Source organism: Harpia harpyja, chromosome Z, assembly GCF_026419915.1.
Source record: "Harpia harpyja isolate bHarHar1 chromosome Z, bHarHar1 primary haplotype, whole genome shotgun sequence".
Lineage (NCBI taxonomy): Eukaryota > Metazoa > Chordata > Aves > Accipitriformes > Accipitridae > Harpia > Harpia harpyja.
In genome coordinates this window covers 86,953,142-86,974,435 of record NC_068969.1, presented here as the reverse complement: position 1 = coordinate 86,974,435, position 21,294 = coordinate 86,953,142, and the positions used below count along the sequence as shown (strand labels likewise).

Here is a 21,294-nt window from a genome sequence, read left to right as displayed (position 1 = left end):
GATATTTTACTTTAGGGTTCATTCTGGCTTGGAGGGCCATGAGCTTTGAATAGGAGGGAAAAAGTAAATACATCAGCCCTTCTCAGTTACTGCACATGCTTTGAAGAAGTTTTTGGCTTACTGCATTTACACTATACAGAGCATGTCCATGTTTTTTCCTTTCAGTTTTCCTCCTTCCTGGGTCTGATTAAGTTTTGTGAAAGAAAACAATGAGGAATTAACCTTGTTAACTGTGGTGGACTGTCATTTGAGTACCTCCTTTTTATACCAAAAAGAATTCAGCATTATAACATCCTTTAAGCAGAGAACGATTTCTGTCACACAGTTACAATATAACTCACTCTCTATGTTCTTTGCTTAATAGGACTTGCAGGCCCAAGATAGAGCTCACCGAATTGGTCAGCAGAATGAAGTTCGAGTCCTGCGACTATGCACTGTGAACAGTGTGGAAGAGAAGATACTTGCTGCTGCAAAGTATAAGCTGAATGTAGATCAAAAAGTTATTCAGGCTGGAATGTTTGATCAGAAATCTTCAAGCCACGAAAGGAGGGCCTTTCTACAGGCTATATTGGAGCATGAAGAGGAAAATGAGGTAAGGTAGAAATAATCAGTAAGAGGATGTTTCAGGAAGTACTGAGTCATTTTTTTCATCAGTTACAAGGATTGTCATCTCCTTTGAAATGAAGAATGTCATCATATTCTTTTTCTCTCTTTTTTTTGGTCACAGTAATTATGATGTTATGGTTATGATTATATCTTAGTGTGGAGTTAGGCATTGTAACTTAAACCCATTGTGCCCTTCCATATTTTTGGCAAAAAATCGTATTCAAACAAAGATTTTTTCAACAACAGATTATAAAACAGTTCCTAAATCCAGTTTATACGTTAATCTAGGTAATCTGATTTTCAGACATGCTGAGCAACTAGCACTACCTAGGTTCAGTGTTGAAAGACCCTGCTTACTGTGCTTCTTTTGATCCTGGGTAAGAGTTAAGATCTGCTTTGATGTGCTTTGGGCTTAGGGCAAGCCAGCAACTGTTTCTTTCTGATGCTGTGTCCAACCTGAACTTCTGGTTACTTCTTCCTCTTCAAGAAACAATTAGTTGTTTAAAAACAGCTGTCAAGTCTTCCCTTTTAATAGTGAGAAGTGAGGTTATAGAATCACTGACTGTATATCCCTGTCTTTTCATTGTGTTCTTTTCTGGAATTGTGATTGTGGAATGATGAGCCCCTTCTTTTGCCTGTCACTGCAGACTCTTGTCTTAATGTGAACAAAATTCAGCGTTGGATGAAAGCTGCATTTGGGAGAGAGTGCATAAATGCATCAGTTATAACGAAGACACATGCAAAAAAAATCCCATTCTGCAGTCACTTTTTCCCACCTCGAAAATATCCTGTACTGGTTAAAGACGCATAGATTTCAAGCCTAATTTTGCCTCTTGTACATCTGAATATGGTGTACACTGAAAGAAGAGAAGATTCCGTAGCCTGTGTTTCACAGGCATCCTTCATGTGGTGTAAAGTTTCAAAGACCAAGGAGTTTACTTCTTCAATAATTAAACCTTTTGTGTAAACTCTCCATGGTGTTATGGATTTAGAAAAAGCTAGTACATCATTAAGATAGAATTTACTATTGTTTTAGTATTTTTCATAAGAAATGAAAGAATAGTGACAAACAGTCAGTTGTATCAGTAATTCTCTTTACTTAGGGTGTGAATGCAGAATTGGGGTGATGTGTATGTACCATTTTTGATTAAGTAAAACTGTAGTTATTAAGCAGCCAACACCATCTATATGAGTAGATGGATGAATTTGAAACCAAGAGAAATTTTCAGTAAGCCTGTGGATTTGTTTTTAAAATTGGCATAATTTTGTTATGTTTTTAAAACCCTAGCAAATATTTATCTGAAAGTGTTTCAGAAGTCAGGACTGTAGTTCAGGCCTACTTGACGTGCTTTATTTCATAGATTACTTCAGACCAATCCGCTTCTTGTGTGTTGTTCAAATACACTTGGTCTGCCATCCTGAAGCAAGCACAGATTTAACCAAGGTTTGCTTGCCATAACCCAGCATCAGCCTTTAAAGCAAGCATTGATATTGCAGTCTGACTTCTAACAGTCAGACTGAAGCTGAACCTTTCAAGTAAAATTTCTTGTGAACAGAGACTATGCAAAACTTTGCCCAAACACTGAAACTGCTGAGAGAATAAGAGGGATTGAATTTCCACCATGCTGCACTGATCAGCCATTGCTTCCTCATTGCAACAGCACTGGAAACAAAATCTGAGTATCAGATGAAAGATTGACAAGAAAAAGTAAATCTCTCAGTTAAAAGTTATTAATACCAAAACAACTTTGACTTGCAAATACAGACTAGCACAGCTAATAAAGAGATTGCTTAGTGACCACCTAGTTAAATATTCCTATGCTTAGTATGCTTTAAACTGGCATATCAAAGCTTTTCGCACTTGTGTGTAGAGCACTGTATTCTATTTGTACTTTCTTAGTAGTTTTCATAAATTCAGCATCAAAAGTCCCCTTATTTTTCTCTCTTCTTCCCTTTTTGCTCTGTTTTTTCTTTTAGCAGTACTAGATAAAGCAAAGAGGTTAATTCTGTGTGTTTAGGAGGATATATTAGAATAATAGGAAAGTATGACAGGTGATTAGAAGTAACTTGTTCATGGAGGCATTTTTTGTTGGCACAGGTGTTTATAAATTTTTCTTCTGCCAAGCCTAGCTCGTTGGCAACAGGGTTATTCAGACTAACCACAGATGATGCAGACGCTGTTGTTAACAGCTTCTGCTGTGGGATCCCTTAATTTTTTCAGGTCACAAGTTGCTCTGTTTGAGATGATAGGAAGCATGTGAAATTTTCATGAGGGTCACAATCTTCGTAAAAGGGATCTGTACTCTTTCTTTGTCTGTATGTTTAACTATGTAACTTCCTTTTCTTGAACATTGAAGGAGCACTGACTAGAAGTGAGAATAACTAGCTCTCTATCATTTTTCCCGTTGCTTTTTTCATGTTAAAATTTAAATTATATGTAGATTAGGGTACAGAGGTGTTTGCTGGGAATTGCATTAATAAGAACTGTATTTTTTCCTGAGGTGTAGAAATCTTGCCAGTGGAGGGAAAATAAGATACATGGATATAGATAAAGGCCTTTTCTGTTTATTTCTGGAAAAAACAAAAGCTACAGAATGTTAGGTTTTTGGGTGCTATATGCAGCATTCTATACTGCCATTTCACTGAGTACAAAACAAGAGTTTTCATGAAAAATTCTAGGTTTGCAGCATACTGTAACATAGGTTGAGTAAGCCCTATGTAGGAACCAGTCTGTAGTTTTATTGTTTCAATTGACCAGTTGTCAGATATGAAATGCCATGTGCTTTCAGAATAATTGAGGGAGGGAAAGTGAACATTGTGGACTCTGATTGTGTTAAAATGGATATCATATCTGATCAGCTTTAACATTTTTTGTTGAGTTCTACAGTTCTAAATTGTTTTTCCAAGGACTGCTTCTGTTTTTATGAAATAATTCATTTTGTCTGAAGTCACAGGTTCACATCTCAATTTCTAAGCAGATAATGATCAAGAGAAAGAGGGATTTAGCAGGGTTTTTTTCTAGTATAATGACATGTTTCATTTTTTTTTTAATTTAACCAGGGCTTTTTTATTCTCCTTGCATTGACAGCAAAGACCTCATAATGCAGAATGGTATTTCTGAGGGAGTACTGTAGAACAACAGAACGGAAATGCATATATTTTAACTGAAGCACTAACTGTGCTTCTGACCCAGGAAAACCACAACCCAAAATTTCCTGGTTGCATATTTGCTCATTTCCTCATTCTCAATTTATGAAGTTGGTAATAAGTCCCAATCATCTCCCTTAATTATGTCTGGTTTGTGTTACTTCTGAATTGCTGAACACACTTAAAAGTTTTAGTTTCATTTTGAGTGTTTCACACGTGTCGTGACAGAAGGAGGGTCAGTGCAACACTGACCTGATGGAGACTTGTTACTTCAAGTTGCATGTAGCTTCTTTCTAATACATTTATCCATCTGTGTAACCAGGAGGAAGATGAAGTTCCTGATGATGAGACTCTGAATCAGATGATTGCTCGACGTGAGGAGGAATTTGATCTCTTTATGGTAAGGATGATACAGTCATAAGTAGAATACCTTCTCTAGTGTTTTTAACAAAGGCCCTCACCTTTTGTCATTCAAATTTTGGAAAACTTCATTGGAGAGATAGGCTTTATTTACTTGCATTGTTTATTTGAGGAAAGAAGAGTAGTCTACGTAAATAAAGAGTTCCTCACATGACAGAAAAACTTCAGAGATCCTTGTGGACAGTATAGTGGAACAGTGCCAATCTGGAGGAAGAGTCTGGTACAACCTGAGAAACTTACAGTGCAAAACTGATAGTCACAGTTTGGCTCGCTAATTCTACAACATACATTTATTTTTCAACATTTCTTCCGACTTTTGGGCTATGATATTGGCAAGGACAATTAAAGGATCTTAACAGGATAGTAAATTAGTAGACTGAGAGTGCTGTTTGCCTTGTGAGTTAACTGGGGTTTGCTGATGGTTTTGTCAAGGGCCCAATTAGCTGCATCTGTGCCGCTACAACTGTTGAACAGTTACCAAAGTAGAGCTAGTGACTGTAGTTCAAATGCGAGCAACCCATTTGTATTGGTACTTCTGTTTTTGTTTTTGCTGCTACAACACTGATAGAATAATTACTAAAATGTCAGTGTAGGCATGGATCTTGCCTGTTAGTGTGTGTACAATGTGAGGGTTGCTGGAGGACTTTTGAGAGTCATTGACGCAGCAACAGAATACTTAAGTACTGAAGGTAAAGCACCATCCCCTTTAATTGTACAGAGGCTGTTTTGTTCTGCAAGGTGGAACGAGACAGACGCTCGTATGTGCATGAATGAAAGCGTGTCAGGTGGTATCCACAGAAACAAACATTGACAGGACCACAGGTTTTTAATCCCTCACCATCTTCTGCTCAAGCATTTGTCTCTACAACTTCACTATTACACAAGTGTGCAGGGGCCCTTTTTTTACCGAAGTGACAGTTGTTCAGGTGCACAGTTGGCAAAGGCACTACTCCCCCACATGGCCATGCCTTTTGTCTTTGCTGACTTGACAGTTTAGTCCTTTTGTGATAAGTTTCATTTAATGTTATCTCAGAAGATCTGAAATCCCTAAAGCTAGGCTACACACAAGATGAGTGCTTACAGACACCTATCTTTCTAAACTTTACTTCAGTAGTTCAGGTGTAAGGAGATTTACATGACAGAAACGGAGAGGTGGCTGTTCGATCAAAACTCAAAAGGAATAATTTCAGCCATATTACTGGCCGAAAGTACCTTGAGTTCTGGGAAAGCAGATTTGCTGCTGGAAAAAGTTTCTCAGTACTTCTCCTTCAGACCCAGAAGGAAAGAACTAATCCATGGATTGAAAGTAGCTGATGAATTTATGTCTGTTTGCAGGAAATTTCTACAACTTCATCTTTTTGAATGAAGTTTGAAGGCTATTAACAGCCGTTCAGTAAAACAGTTGAGGGGGCCTAGAGTGAAGACCGTTTTAGCACTGTGTGGGCTGAATTTATGTTTTTCACATTAATTTACATGAAAGTTTTTAAGGGAGAGTAAAGAGTTGGTAGTAGGTGATAAAAATGTGAAGATGCAAAGCTAACATGCTTTGGAAGCCAGGGGCTTGAAAATACTTAAGATAGAAACAGTGAAGTTAAATATTAATGGCTAAGAAATAATTTTAATAGTTAATAAAGAATTTGTTTTTCATTTTAGTAAACTGTTTAATTATAAAAGTCTGAAAAATAAGTTTGGCAGTCAGGGTTGTTTGTCTTCTTTTTATCAATAGTCTTGCATAGTCAGATGAAAAGCACAAAGATAGGTTTGTGTTTTCCTTACTTCAGTGTCCTGGTTTCAGCTGGGATAGAGTTAATTGTCTTCCTAGTAGCTGGTACAGTGCTATGTTTTGAGTTCAGTATGAGAAGAATGTTGATAACACTGATGTTTTCAGTTGTTGCTAAGTAATGTTTAGTCTAAAGTCAAGGATTTTTCAGCTTCTCATGCCCAGCCAGCAAGAAAGCTGGAGGGGCACAAGAAGTTGGGAGGGGACACAGCCAGGGCAGCTGACCCAATCTGGCCCAAGGGGTATTCCATACCATGTGACGTCACGTCTAGTATATAAACTGGTGGGAGTGGGGGCAGGGGGATCGCCGCTCGGGGACTAACTAGGCGTTGATCGGCGGGTGGTAAGCAATTGCACTGTGCATCATTTGTATATTCCAATCCTTTTATCATTACTGCTGTCACTTTATTAGTGTTATCATTATCATTATTAGTCTCTTTTTATATTCTATTAAACCATTCTTATCTCAACCCATGAGTTTTACTTCTATTCCTGATTTTCACCCCCATCCCACTGGGGGGGCGGGCAGTGAGTGAGCAGCTGCGTGGTGTTTAGTTGCTGGCTGGGGTTAAACCACGACACTCAGTGATACCTGTGCTGCCTCATTCCCTCTGTTAAGGTTGTGCAGATGTTACCAGAATACAGCGAACTGCAGTATCCAAGAAAAATGTGTTTTGGTTTGTTCATTTAACCAGGCTTGGAGGTGTAAAAGCATGTATTTTGCTTATTTAAAGTAAGCAGTTCCAAAACAATAGGCAAGAGAGCAAAGCAGTTCCCTGAGAAGCTGTTCTGTGGTCACTTTTCAGGTTGGAAGTATTCTTTGGCATAGATCCTGAGATGTATCTGTAGAGCTAAATACACTGTTAGAAAGAGGATATGTACAAGTGGACTTTGTTCCCCTGACTTTTAGGGGCTCCACATATGTAACATAGGTAAAAACTCTAGGTAGCCTCAAACCTCATACTGTCCTACTTTTGCATTCATTGCAAATGATGGCACTTCATCACATAGTAAATATTCAGAGAAAAGTCAGTGTTTCAGCGTGATCTGTACAACTCATCCTTTCATAATAGTGTGCTTCAACAAGTGTTACTCTTCCTGGAAAAATTTTTAAGTTATTTTTAATGTTATATTTACTTAAATAAAGCAGCTTATCGATATCCAACCCGTGTTGGACTAGGAATCCCTTTTCTTAGGCAAAAAGCGGCTACTTATCTCTGTAGCTCCTTGCCTCCTTTTAAATATCTTGTATTGGCGTTGCACCCATTGGGTTGCCTGTCGTCTGTCCACAGAGAGGAATCGGAGGACTCCCCAGTCAAAAGGTGGGTGTGCACTGGAGTCCTTCCTGGTCCTATCTCCCATCTGGAGCAGCACAACAATCCGGGCAAGGCTTAAAATGGTCATCCCATCTGGTTCACCAGAAACTGTTGTCCCACAAGTGGGATTCGATACCTGGTGTGCAATAAGCCAATCTTACATACAGAGCTGAGATATTTATGTATTTCATGTTTGTGCAAAGATGGGTGCTAGGTGGTAATTCTACAAAGCTAGCACACCACACCAAAGACCTACAGCGTATTTATTCTGTTACATGATTAGTACCCACCTAAATTTACGTTCATTGGTTGGTAGTCACCATCTCATCTACCATTGGTCAGTTATATTTAAATTTGCCTCGCTTTTTATGTAAATTAGCAAGCATGCTCCTTGCAGGTGTGGGGGGGCAAGTCTTTCCAGTCTTGAATTGAGTTGGAGGTCGTGATCTCCCCCTGCCACGTTTACCTTTCCCTCAGTTCATGCTTCTTTGGCAATCATCCGGCTTTTGGCGCTTTCTGGGGCAGGATGTTTCCTTTTTATCAGTTTTTAGTTCCTTCTTCAAGGGTGTAGTCATTAGCAAAGCATGCATTGTTTATACAAAGTAACCAGGCCTGCACAATGAAGCGACTGATTAATGGTTATCCTAAATCAAGCAGTGTCACTATGACCTAGGCATTGGCCAACATATGGCTTTACTTAGTCTACATTTTAGCTAAAATCAGATTGCAAAATTATCAGACAACTATTCAGCAGCATTTCTGCATAAAGTACTCTTAATGCTAAACTGTATAAATTACCTGGACTGCAGTTTGAGTTAGTATCCTAAGAAAAAACAAATGGCTGTTTGTATCTCTTACATCTCAGATTAACTGAGAATGTCTTTAATCTTCCTTCCCAAGTGCTTTCATTTCAGAAAACAGCTGTTAAAATATACTACCTTAGTGTTCAGTCTTTGTCTTAGAGCTAAAAACATGGTCATCGGGGAAAAAAAAAAGAAGTTTCAGCATTTGCTTCATACACTTAATGTCATTATAATATGATGTCCCTGACTTCACTGAAGTTTGCTGCTAAATAATAGAGAAATCTATCCTGTTTGGGCCTTCTCTCAGTGCAGCATGCTGGTTGCCAAGGTAGCAATAAACCAAGCCACGTGTCTGGCTTGAATGAGGCATTTTTTAAAATTAATTCAGATTGAATTAGATGTTCTTTAAAAGGTGAAATATGGAAGTCTGCTATAAAAAACTAAAGGCTATACAGCCCATTCATCATTGTCTGAGGTAATGAAGAATGGGGAAAACCCACATGTTTTTATAGTTGCTTCTTGAGTGTGGTTGGACCTGCAGACTGAAGATACACATCTTACCTTCCGCTTTTCAATGAGTTTAGAAATCAGATAGGGCACCAGACAAGATGATGAAGACTACTTGTAAGATGCTGTGCCTGAGGTAGTATTTTGGGAATGCTTGTATTTGAGAAGTGCCAAGATGAGAGAAGATTCAGCATATTCAACAGTGCCACCATTAAGCCTCAGTTAGTAAATTTGGCTGGTTTTGAGCTGCCCCTATAGATAAATAATATCCCTGAATTTATGCATGTCTGTGTCTTGGCTAGGGGTGTAAAAGGATGATATGTCTAGTTGGCATACTGCCTAAGTGCAGCATCATGGACACAAGGGAGGGGTTTGTGCATAATTGAGAATGCTTTTTACAAATGTTTACTGGCCAAAGCAGTAACCTGTTTGATGCTACAGCTGATTCTGGTGCCAGTCTATTTGTGTCAGTTTTTCAAATATGAAAATAAAATTCTTGGTAGCCACCTGTTTGTTTTCTCTGTTTAGCAACTGATTACTGAGTGTTTAAGTACTGTATGACTCTTCAAAAGAAGTCTATTCATATTATTTGATTTGGGCTACAAAAAATGCAAATGAGATTCACAGGACCATAGGAGCCTAGATCAGCATAAAGCCAATAGAGAGAGGTGGATGCTTCCCCAGGAGGATTATAAAGCACCTCACTGATAAGAATACAGCAGGTCATGGGAATGTATCCAGAGTATCCATACCTGTTTTCTGAGATAATTACTCACCACACTTGAAATTAAGTTATGTGATTATTTCAATTTCGTCTTAAAGTCTTAACATTACCTTCTAATATTCTTAACACTTTGCCTAATCTTACCTCATATTTTAGTATGTGTTTTGATTTTTGCCTAGTACAGCAGTAAGATCAGGAAAAATTCAGTGGTTTAAGCGTGTTGGCTTTGTGGCACTGTGTAGACAAGCTGTTCTCTGAATTTCTTAATTCTCTCTCTTGAGCTTTTAAATTTTCTTCTGGTATTCAGGCTCACAAAACTAGTGTGTTTTCAGTTATTGTTTTTAGTTCCATAACAATAGCACCTTATGGGGATGTTGTCAAGGAATGATTAGTATTGGCAGATCACATCTATGAACACAAAGAAACCATAAAACCTGTGCAAAAAAGGAAGAGAGTTACTTAACACTAACACAGCACAACAGCGTTCTTGTGATCTGCTTTGTATCAGTTAGCTGCTGTGTTGTCTCAGTTACTTCAGTAAAAGCTGGTTATGGAGTAGTGAATTTGACTGAAAATCAACCATCAAGTGTAGCTTCTTTTTATAGTTGCATTTTAGAAGTATTTAGAAGTATCGTGGAAGGGAAATACCTGTGAAGGACTTAGTCTGAAGTTTCAAGTATCATTAGATAGCCAGGTATTTTCATGGTTCACTTAATATTTGCCCTTAAAACTGTTTTATCATTTCCTAACTGCCATTGCAGCGCATGGACATGGACCGTCGCAGGGAGGATGCCAGAAACCCCAAGCGTAAGCCCCGCTTGATGGAGGAGGATGAATTACCATCCTGGATTATTAAGGATGATGCTGAAGTTGAAAGGCTTACATGTGAAGAAGAAGAGGAGAAAATATTCGGAAGAGGATCCCGTCAACGCAGGGATGTGGACTACAGTGATGCTCTCACAGAGAAACAGTGGCTGCGGGTAGGTTGTCCCCTTTTTTTGTTTGTTTTTTACAGTTGAAATTTATTCATTTGTGGTGGGTTTTTTTTTCTTTTTGAAGACTGCACAGTTGCACCAGGGAGAGTACAATGTAGTAGTTAAGGCCTAAATATCCTTATTATCCAGCTTTTGCTGCTGTCTTGAAGGCAAAAGTAAGTTTTAAGCTGCATTGCTGAAACTTAAATCAGTGTTACTAAATGCTGAATCAGGACTATGATAGCTTTCTATTGCAGCTATTCTATTGCCATGGATCTTGACATATTTCTTACATCTTTAGAGACTTTCATAAGTGTCATCTTTTAAGATATATGAAGAACTCTTTTATGGTGGAGAAGACCAGTGATCAGTGTATATTACAGCTTTCTGTGCTGCAGAATCTTAATTTTATTATTTTTTTTAAATACCAGAATTTAACCCTTTTAAGAATTTGGAAACTTTCACGTAAGTCTAATTTCTTTCATGCTGTTTCGTTTCCAAGTCCTGAGCATTTCTTGGCTCCACTGAGATCAAAACCCTTACAAATGATAAAAAAATTTAAGACCTGAAAGTAAAGATTTTAAACTTAACTCACACCAAATCTGTGATTTTGTTGTACTTGAGGATTCTTGCCATTCTTCTGTGAAATACGCATCTAATGAATTCTAATACGTGTGCCTTTTCAGAATGGTAGTAGCAGGGGTGGTAAGGAGGTGAGGACTGTTTGTTGGAAAGCCTTTTCAAAACCAGGAAATTTGATAATGTTATGATTTCCAAAACATATAGATAAAGTATTGTATGTGCAAAACTAGTCTACATGGTTTGACAGAGTAAGTTTTGTCATAGAATAGCTACAGACTTAATGCCAACATGAATATACAGTGTATTTTTGCTAAAGACAGGTAGAAATCTTACCTACTTCAGTTACAAAATTGATGTTTGTGAGAGTGCTTTGTGCAATTCTATGCTAAGAGCTAATCCACATTCTGCTGCTGGGTGTAAAGCTTAGGGGAGCAAAGGTTTGAATTATACATCAGCTGTAAATCTAGGCAAGTTTGTGAAACTACAGGAGTTTGATACTTGACATTTTCAAGTAGTCAGTGGAGAAGAAAGACCTAGAAACATAAAATACTGTCTGGATTCTCAAACCATTTACCCTTTCCTACAGTGGAAGTGCTTACAGTATAGTGTAGATCTACTCAAGGTTATTTTAAGCTAATTATTTTTAATGATAGAACACTGGCTATGGCAACAGAGAGGTTAGCTTCGGCTTGCATGTTCTGTGTCTTGAGTTGGGTCTAATACTTGGGTTAAGTGCTTAACTGGCAGCCCTAAAAAAATAATTTAATCCATCTTCCTACTTGGGGTGGAATCAGCCAGACCTGTGTCATTTATAGTAGGTGTTCATCGATCGGTTCTTCAAGACCTTCCCTAGCAGTGAATTTAGAAGTCAGCAGGGGAGCCTTTCCGTTATATTTTATCTGAATTTTCTTGTTGGATTTTAACCCAGTTACTTCTTGTTCTAATCACTCTGATCATGCAGAACAGGCTGCTACCTTTCTTTTTTTAATGTTTCTTTGTCATGGAAGAGTTGTTTCCCTGTTCAGTCAATTCTTAAGGTTAACAACCAGTGCTCATTCAGTCTTTTCCCATAGTTCCTGTTTTCTAGATCTCTCGATTATTTTCACTGATTTCCTGTAGCTGTTCTGTGTGTGACTGACAGCTTTCTGCAAGTTTGTTCAAAAGCTAGGCATCAAAATTCCAGATGCAGCCTCATTTGAATAAAGAGGAGGAGTTCTTTTGCATAACTTCTAGGATACTTACACCTCACAATCCAGTATTTAATTTTCTTAACAGTAAAGGTATTGACTCATGTTAAATATTTGATCTAGTATAAGCCCTTAATCCTTTTCTGTGGATCTACTTCCTGGCCATTTTTTCAGGAACATGTTTTGTATAGTCAATCTTTCCTTCCTAGTAAGAGGATTTAGCATATGCTCTTGTTGAATGATACCCAAGTTTTCTTCACCAAAATTATTCTGAATTTTAAGCCTGTCCTCAGGTGCACTTCTGGTCAGTTTGGTGTTCTTTGGAGATTTAGTAGGCATACTTTCTATTCTGTCTTCCTAAAGACACTAAAAACACTGAAAAGCACTGGACCATTTGATAAAGAGCCATTATAAGGAGTATTCTGAAAACAATTTCTTACCAATTCTACATTTACTTGATAGTAATTGTTTTCATTGTTTGCTTCTGAGACTGTTGTGTAAGGCCAGGTCAGAAACCTCGCTAGTAAAGATGGTACATATACTACCCCTTTTTCAACACAGCTTGTTACTCTTTTGAGAATAATTGGTCTCCCTCGTCCTCCCTATTGAGTTGTTAAGCATGTTCTCAAATTAGCTAAGTTAAACCTAAGTCAGATTGCTTCACAGTGCATTGCAGTCCCTACTGTGACTCTATTGTATACAGATGTTAACTTATACTTTCAGGTGGACTTGAGAGTGTGTTGAAACAAATGCAAGTGCAGGAACTACTAATACTTTTTAGACTCTTTACTCAGAGGAATTCTATTTATAGTGTAACACTGCTTATGAAGGTTCAGAATAAAAACTCCTCTCCATTGGTTGGATACTGAAATCTATAAGTCAAGTTTTCTGAGTTTTTTCATGATCTTATTTTCCGTGTGTGTGTAAAACAGAGTTCTTTGTCACACCTATTGGCCTCCTACCACCATCACTTTTACGTCTTCTTTGAGAATTTAAGTGTTTGTCTTTCTCTGTAGTGACATCTCTGGAAGATTGTAGAAAAAGCAGTAATAATCTTGTAGAACAATTTCAAGGGAATCTTTAACTATATAAACATATAAAATTGTAGATGGCTTATAAGCATTTGTATCTTGTGGCTTTGTCACTGTAACTTGTAAGGTAATAGCAACATGCATATTACATGAAAACTTCCAATTAATCATTTCCTGTTAACTTGGGATGCAGTGAACTACTTATATCAGTAAAACTGGAAACAATAGAAAAGCCAGGAAGTTCTGAATTAAGAATGGTACTTTAATTCATAAGATAACCCTTTTACTCGTGTTCTGCATCATGCCACTCTCCAGAGGCAACTATAGATACTTCTGGTTTTGTTGCAGTGTTACAGACGAATGAGATTTATTTACCAGCAGCAAGGGATGCCCCTCATTTTTTCTCTTGCTGTGGCTGCTGCTACACCTTTATAGCTATCTTTTCATGGGGTTTTCTGGAGTAAAACTTCACATTTCTGACTAATAAGTTGTTTTCATAATAATATCCAATATCCAGTCCTCATCCGTCTCTTTTTCTTTATGTGTCTTGGGGAAGTTGACTAGATCTCTCTTCTGACGAGTTTTGCCTCAATCAGCAGCCCCAGCTTGGACTGTGGGGATCAGCTACCTGCTCCTTTACAGTTATACCCTGACCCTTCTGCTGATACACCCAACACTGAAGAATCTAGTTAAGGTCATGGCAGATCCCCATAGGATCTGCCATACACCTCAAGGTCTGTATGCATGCATGTATACTGACCAAGTATGTCAGCTCCCTCCTTGCTAGGAGGTCAAGTAGCTGAGTTTGGAAGCAGGAGACAAAATAATTACAGAAGCCAAACCTATGGACATACACAGTGTTTGGTGAGATTGTGCTGCTGCCCTCAACAACCTGTAAATTCAGTGACACCCTCCCAGGGAAGCTAAGCTGTTAAGACACAGACGAGCTTCATCACTAGCTGTCGCTGCAGCCTGCGGTTCTGTAACTGTTGGCATGACAACCGTATTTCCTAGAAAAAAAAACAGGAAGGAGGAGTTTGCTTCCTGACCCTAGAAGCATTTATGTTCTGGAAGTATTTCATGCTCTAGCAGATTGTATCTGTGCACCACTTCTAACAGGACTGCAAAATACTTTGCTGGATCCCATGGCAGATAATTTTCTAGAGGAGTCATCTACTAAGGACTCCATTGCTAGGGCAGGCTTCAAGAATCAGAGGATTTGTTTGAGTAGTTACAAGACTTAAGAAAGTTGCACCTGGATTCAGCTTCTCATTCAATTTAATTGCTGGCTAGGTGACGTGACTGAAGTTTTATTGCCTAGTCATGCAGTTCATTCGAAATAGCTTTGCATGTTGGCCAGGGAAACATACTTGAGTCCAAAATGCTCAGTGTCTCATTTACCTCATGCAGACCTGCAAAAGTCAACTATTGTGGACTACTTATTTTGCTGATGTAAAAATTTCAAGCATTTGGTCTGTAATTAGTCAATCTTACTGATATTTAAAAACAGAATACATACAGAATATCTGGTGAATACTGTTTAACATAATCATGACAAAAGTTTTATTTGCTTTTTTGTTTATGTTTACTAACTAAGGTAAATATGTTGTATAATAAATCGAAATACCTAGCAGGAAAATGTTGGGCATGTTTTCAACTGTTTTCTCATCAGCTGGAACTTTACATAACTTTTTGATTTTACACACTGTCTAATGGTCTGTTTAAAGTTAGGTCTGGCATCAGAGGTAGTAAAGGTGGGCCGGCTTGTTACTACAACTTGACATAAATTACTAAATGTTTCTTAGTTAGGTTTGTGTTTTCTGAGAGAGCTTCACTTTTACATATACAACTTTAGAATCAATACTAAGAAGATATTTTAAGACATGGTTTTGTAAACTGTTATGGTGGAATTTGGTCTTAGAGTAGTCTTTGTTAGATACTGAAGTAGCTGTGTGGAAAATCAGCATTACATTTGATAACTGTTTTAGCTTCACTTTTCATCTACTGGTTGTTATTTTCAATTGTAATGCAGGTTTTTTATATAGTCTATATTGGAGGCTGAGATTCTGTGAAGGAGGAGAATATGAATAACCTTTTACCCAGTGCATAGTTTATCTGCATAGTTCATGTACATGATACCCCTCCACCCCTGGTTTTCTCTCTTCCCTCCCTACTCTATACCATTTCTGGTTACAATTGCGAAGTTTCCTGACTTGCTGCTAAACCTGTTTAACAGTCAAGTAAGTGAGTATTTGCCCAGGGCATTTGAAGAAAATTGCATTCTGATCTAAACTCTGCTCTGTAGTATTGAATTGCAGATCCAATTGAATTTTTTAAGCTGTAGGGGAAAACAAGGCACATTTAAAAGAGTTTGTCTCTGGAGGCTTAAAAAGTCCACCATCCCAGGGTGTTGTCCATTTTGTGACCAGCAATCATCAGGATGCCCCAGGTACTATTTTTTAATGTACAAGGTGAGGCTGATAAGTTTTATGCATGCGGAAGCTGATTTCTTGAAGGACTAGGAAGTTGGACATGACTTTAAGGCCTCACAAAGCCAAGCCATTTTTATGTTCTGAGTATTACTATCTATTTAAGAAAAGGAAAAAAATGACTACTTTTAAGTTGCATTGAAATTAAAACCAAGGAAGCAGTTTAGATGAAAGGGGATTTTCTTGGCTTTTGATATATGAAAGGGAATTTAAATGCATCTACCTGATAGCTTTTGTTCTCTGTTTGGCAAGATGGGTTTGTTAGTTTATAAAGAAAAGAACCTGAGTTACACCCTGGATATCTTTCTCAGAAGCTGGAGGTAGGATTGAGAGTATTAATTTTGGAAACTAACAAAGTACTTTGAAATGCCTCTTCAGTGTTTGAGAGATAGTCTCAGTAAGGCAATTTTTAGTGTTCCAGAATTAGTTTTTGTGTGAGAAGGACCTCTAGTCAGGAAATCTGAACAGCTGTTTCAGAGGAATACCTATCAGTAAAACATCTTGCCATATTTTCATAAGGTTCTTTTTTTTCAGTCTGTGATTTTATCCATATGATGTTACATGTAAAGTACCATAACAAATATTAACACAGTTTCAATTGCAATTGTACATATATTCTCCCCTAGAAAACATTAGAATAACACTGTCATATAAACACCTGTCTGTATTTTTTAAAAATGTGAGTAGTATTGTTAACATTAGACTAAAATAAATTGCATTTTCTTTGAAATAGCTGTACTTTTCTGACACACCAAGTTTATATAGCCTGGCAACCATGAGTTAAAACTCTGGGTTTCAGGCTTTGTTATATTATTATTGTTTCAAGTGCAATATTTTGCATGAAAAAATTAGGCCCTGTAGTTAAGATGCGTGAAATACTCTTCATGTGGAAGGTCAAAATTCAAATCAACTCCCAAAACTGAAACACAAACAACTATTACATACTTCACAAAATCCACAAAAAAAGGTCTGCATTAAAAGTTTAAAACATTACTGTTGCTAGGGTCATTTGGCAATGAGAAGCAGCAAACATTTTAATACTTAGGTCCACTGCATTGTTACGTTCTCTGACATGCCTTGACAGTAATGATGATAGGTCATATGTAGTAGGTGACCTTTTGTCACCTATCAAACTTTTGAATAGAGGCAATAAATTTTCCTATGTTGATTTGGATTTACAAAACGGTTAAGAAGTTACCCATACCTTCCCAAGTGTATATTGTGGCCAAAGTATTTATTCACTCTGCAAAAAGGGAAGCATTTAATATTTTGCCTTGTCATCAGGAGCAAACTGAGAGACTGTTACTGTAAAGTGCCATCTTTTGAAGGCAGACCTGAGCTGGTGATGGGAAGCTTCACACTGAAGTTTTCCATGCAGCAAGCATGACAGGCAAAAGTAATCCTTTTGGTGCATCCGTGTGCGTATGCAGAGCTCTGCTGCTTCTCTAGAAACCCACAACTTAAATGAAAGCAATTCGTCTCTTCTTGTATGTAAACAAGTATGGAAGTACTAACTTAGCAAATATGGAAGAACAGGAAAGTCTCAGACTGAACTTCTCAAAAATTACTCAGCTTATCCTTAGGCCAGTCATGAGTGGAAGGCCTTAGGCAGTTAGCTTCTTGGGCCATCCTGAAGTACTCTGCTTGATGAGTGGAATGGTGTATTTCCTTACTGTAGCAGTGGAATTTTAACTTTAAAGAAGGAAAATCCTACAAAAGTTTTCCAGTAATCATAACCCTGTAATTTCATCCTGTACTCTGAAATTGTCAAGTTTAGAGTAATGCAGTTTACGGTTTAATGGATATCCATTACGTATTCTTTTCAGTTGCATCTGACAATGTAATAAAATATTTTTAGCTGGATTTCAAACTCAGAACCATAAGATTTTGTTGCTGCTTACAGCCTTGCTTTAGTTTTTTTTAGTTTTTAGTGCTTTTTTTTAACACTATACATTATTCTGTTGGGAAACTTCACTTCTTAAGCCTCATTGCCTTTCCAGGAATCTTCTTTGTATTCTTCAGTTAGCCTTTGCTTCAATAATAGTTTTTGCTTGTCAGCCTGTGATTTGCATTGCAATTTATCCCAGAAGACCAAAAAGGCCTTGTAGACACATATTGTTCATGTTAGATTTTTACTTTTAGGCTGTGATATGCATATTGAAGGGTCAAGCTGTACTCTGAGTCCTGCCACAGTCTGATAACTGCAGCTTCAGAAGCATCCTGAAAACATGGAACTACTGCATCACTGCTAGAAGTTAGCCTCACAAAATACTGTTTTAGTATAAAGTACATGAAGGATACATATAACTCAGCTTTTCTCAGCAGGTTGTCCAAAGTTTGACTTAGTTTCATTTCATGCTATCTTTTTCCAAATTCTGCAAAGTTATTAAAAAACTATATTGGAATTGTCTTAAAGGGCTACCTCCTACTGTTTATTCTTTAAACAGTCTATTTCTATGAGTAAAATTTTTTCCTCTGTCAGCATGGGAAGTGAGTAGTCTCATCTCTTGCCATACATTTTTTTATATCATACTCTCTCAACATTGCACACTTCCCATTCTTAGTTGCCTCAGAGTACCTTCATTAATAGTGATAGATGTCTGTAACCAATTTCCCGCGCTATTGGAAAAATCCTTCAGCTGTTTTCTGTGAATAAGTAGGTACAAGACATCCTATGAACATCAGCTGAAAAATAATGAAACTATAATGGTTTCTGAAAACTGTTTTTTTTCCATTATATTTGTTTTATGCAAGATATTTTATCTGTTTTGTTTTGCATTTATTTTCTCCATTTTGTTCCCATTTGATTATCTTCCACATTTTAAATTTGGAATAAAAAATGTCTGTTTGAGAATGTGTGAACATTCTTAAATATAAGGGAAAAGGAGAACATATAAAAGAAACTACGTAATGTTATGACTATTGGCAGAAGCTGAGTTTACTTTTACATGCATAAAAGCACCAGTTTGAGGTTTGTATTATAACCTTCTCATTTTGCATCATTAAGAATGGTAGTGTTTCAGGGCACACGTAAAATTTATGCTCACCTGTGGAATAGAAGCCTTTTGTTAGTCTCTTAGTGTGTTGATCAAAAAGAGAGAAAACATTTTAGTGTTTTTCTGAGCAGTTGGAGGTCATCGCTGGATATCTGTTCTTGACAGCCAAATAATTCACGTATTCTAAGGCTAGAGATGTGGCTCAAAATGAGTGATTTCACACTGGAAATCTGCTAATCATCCCTTTGTGTTTTATTCCTCAGCTGTGTTGTTTGCATAGTAGAAGAAAAGGTGGCTTGTTCTTTCTAAGAAACTTTCTACCAGGATATGGTATCCTGCTGTTGACTGTGTTGCAGAATGAGAGTTGGTCCTGTCTACTTACCTTTATCCAGTGCTTAGAATTGTCAAATTTATTTTTGCTATAGAAAAGATATCTGTCACTGCAAATGTTAGCAACTTTCACTGGAAGCAAATGTGGTCCTGGAGAGAGCCAAGGCTGCAGTTTCTTTCCAAAGGACTGATCTGGTGAGGGTATAAACCCTGTCTTTATACCAGGTATCTTTCTGATTTCATTAGTAGAGTCTCAGAAGAAAAGGGAGGCAATGCTCTTTGAATGAAGAAAGGCTAAGCCCTGGAAAATTTTTTAAAATAAATTAAAAAATAATCCATTAATTCCCATTAACTGAATTTTGAGAATTTTTTTCATAAGGAACAAAATGAAATGTGAGAGTTCTGTCTTTAGCTCTCAGCATTAAGAGCTGCAAAACGTTAGCCACACTGCCAGCCTGCCAGGACATGCAACATTACGAAGTACAGATTTCCTACCTTTTTCCACAGTAGAAGAATATAACATCCCTAAAAAAAAGGTAAATATCCATAAAACCAGCCCTATTATTCAAGGAAAAAAGGATAAATGAAGATTGTATAAAAAGATAAATTAAGTTTGTATGGTACTAAGAAACCAAAGGCCTTTGGCAACTGCAACAGTATTTTGTGAAAGACTAGGTAAACAGCAACAGGAAATACTTGTCTCAAGACTGAGAAGAGAAGCCATCCTGTGTAACTGTTTATTAGTGGTCAGATATAAATGTGTTTCTGATTGGTTTTTTGTATTCATATACAGTGATCATATATAAATGTGTTTCTGATTGGTTTTTGTATTTATGATCTCCCTTGTAAACTAAACAATCTCTTATCTGACTGAGAGACAATAAATCCTTCGAATGTTGTAGAATTCCTGTTTTTCCTTGATTTGGGATCTGGTTTTTATTGTTGAGTATGTTCATGACTTTATTGCAGCTTGTTTCTTCCTGCTCTGCAACATTTGTCTGTGAGCCTGAACAGAAGGTAGTTGTTACCAGAAATACTACTAAATTGTCTTAAACTTTGTTCATAAGTGCTAAACTAATTAATCAACTGTTTTAGCAAATCGTTAAAATTGGAAGAAAAAGTTAATCTCAGAAGAATGGTAGAATGATATATCCCTCCAGTAAAAGATTTATTTTAGACCAAAGAAGAAAGATCTGGAAGCGAAACCCACAGTACAAACTAAGCCATACCAACCTTTATTTTATTTTCGTTCTAAACAGAGAGATGCCAAGGAAGATAGAATATCTCCTGTTGTAGGACACACAAGTGTTATGTTGTTGACTAAATTCCATGCTTATTATTTTAAAGGAATGTAGGAAAAAGTAAAGTAATCTCCCCCACCTCGCCCTGGCACCCCTCAGAAAAGGTAATTTTCTCATGCAATTAATTTTCCTTGCCGCCTCTCCTAAGGAAGATAATGTATTTGGTAAAGAAAAAAAGCGCAACTGGACTCCCAATTATCTTACAGTACCTTTGTCAGTATATTGTCCTCTACACTGCTGAAATAGGTGAGTCAGAATTCTGGATAAGTCAGGGAGAAAATGCCAATAAAAATAAAAAAGGGGGAAAACCTTCCACTTCCATTCTTCCTCACTGAAAAAAACTCACTAAATGCTCCAGGATCCTGTGTATGCCACAAACATAAGCATCTACATCATACTGAACAAGATAAAGGGGAAAAAATGAGGCATCTCTGTCATGTTAGATTTTACTTCAAGATGGATTGCTTGTGAATCTGAAGCCAGGAAACATGTATCTTCCATCAGCTGTTCTCCTGCGCTGGTGAAATTTGCATGTGATAGATCATTCACAAATGGAAAGACTGCAGCAGGTACCAAGGAAGACTTGTTGGCAGTCAATGCCCTCTTTCCTAAACAGGACCTTTCTGTGATTAGGGTGAAATAAAATGCTTCCTGCTTGAGTTCCTGTCAGAGGTTTTCTTGGATTTCCTGCTCATCCATTTTACTTCAGCAAGCCATTGGCACCTGCAGTCATCAAAAAAACCCAGACTTTTTCTGTCCTTATCAAGCTTGTTGAGAGATTCTTACAGTTCTTCATCTTTGGTGTTTGATCTGATTCACTTTTGGCAAGGGAGACTTGAAGAAATCAGGACCTTCTGCGCAGAAGAAAAAATGTAGCAACTCATGACTTAATAGTGTTATTTATAAACGTTGTAGACAAAAGTGAATGTACAAAAGTAAATTGCTATTTTTATGCATCTCAATTATATCAACTGAGTATTATCTTCATGTATGCACATTAAATAAGTGAGCATTTTCTCCAGACATTTTAAAAAGCAAGTATGTATAGAAAAATTTATTTCATACTAACTTTAAAAAACACGTGCCATGGCTTACTTATAG

General features: G+C 37.3%; 1 protein-coding gene across 6 annotated transcripts in view; it reads left to right on the top strand.

The window, feature by feature from the left end:
• SMARCA2 (SWI/SNF related, matrix associated, actin dependent regulator of chromatin, subfamily a, member 2) overlaps positions 1-21,294 on the top strand; it is a 126,568-nt gene that overhangs the window by 80,654 nt on the left and 24,620 nt on the right. For all 6 annotated transcript variants that reach the window (XM_052778984.1, XM_052778983.1, XM_052778985.1 and 3 more), the window contains 3 exons: positions 365-592; positions 4,076-4,153; positions 10,065-10,283. In XM_052778984.1, coding sequence (XP_052634944.1) covers positions 365-592; positions 4,076-4,153; positions 10,065-10,283 — 525 coding nt within the window. The remainder of the gene's footprint in view (positions 1-364; positions 593-4,075; positions 4,154-10,064; positions 10,284-21,294) is intronic.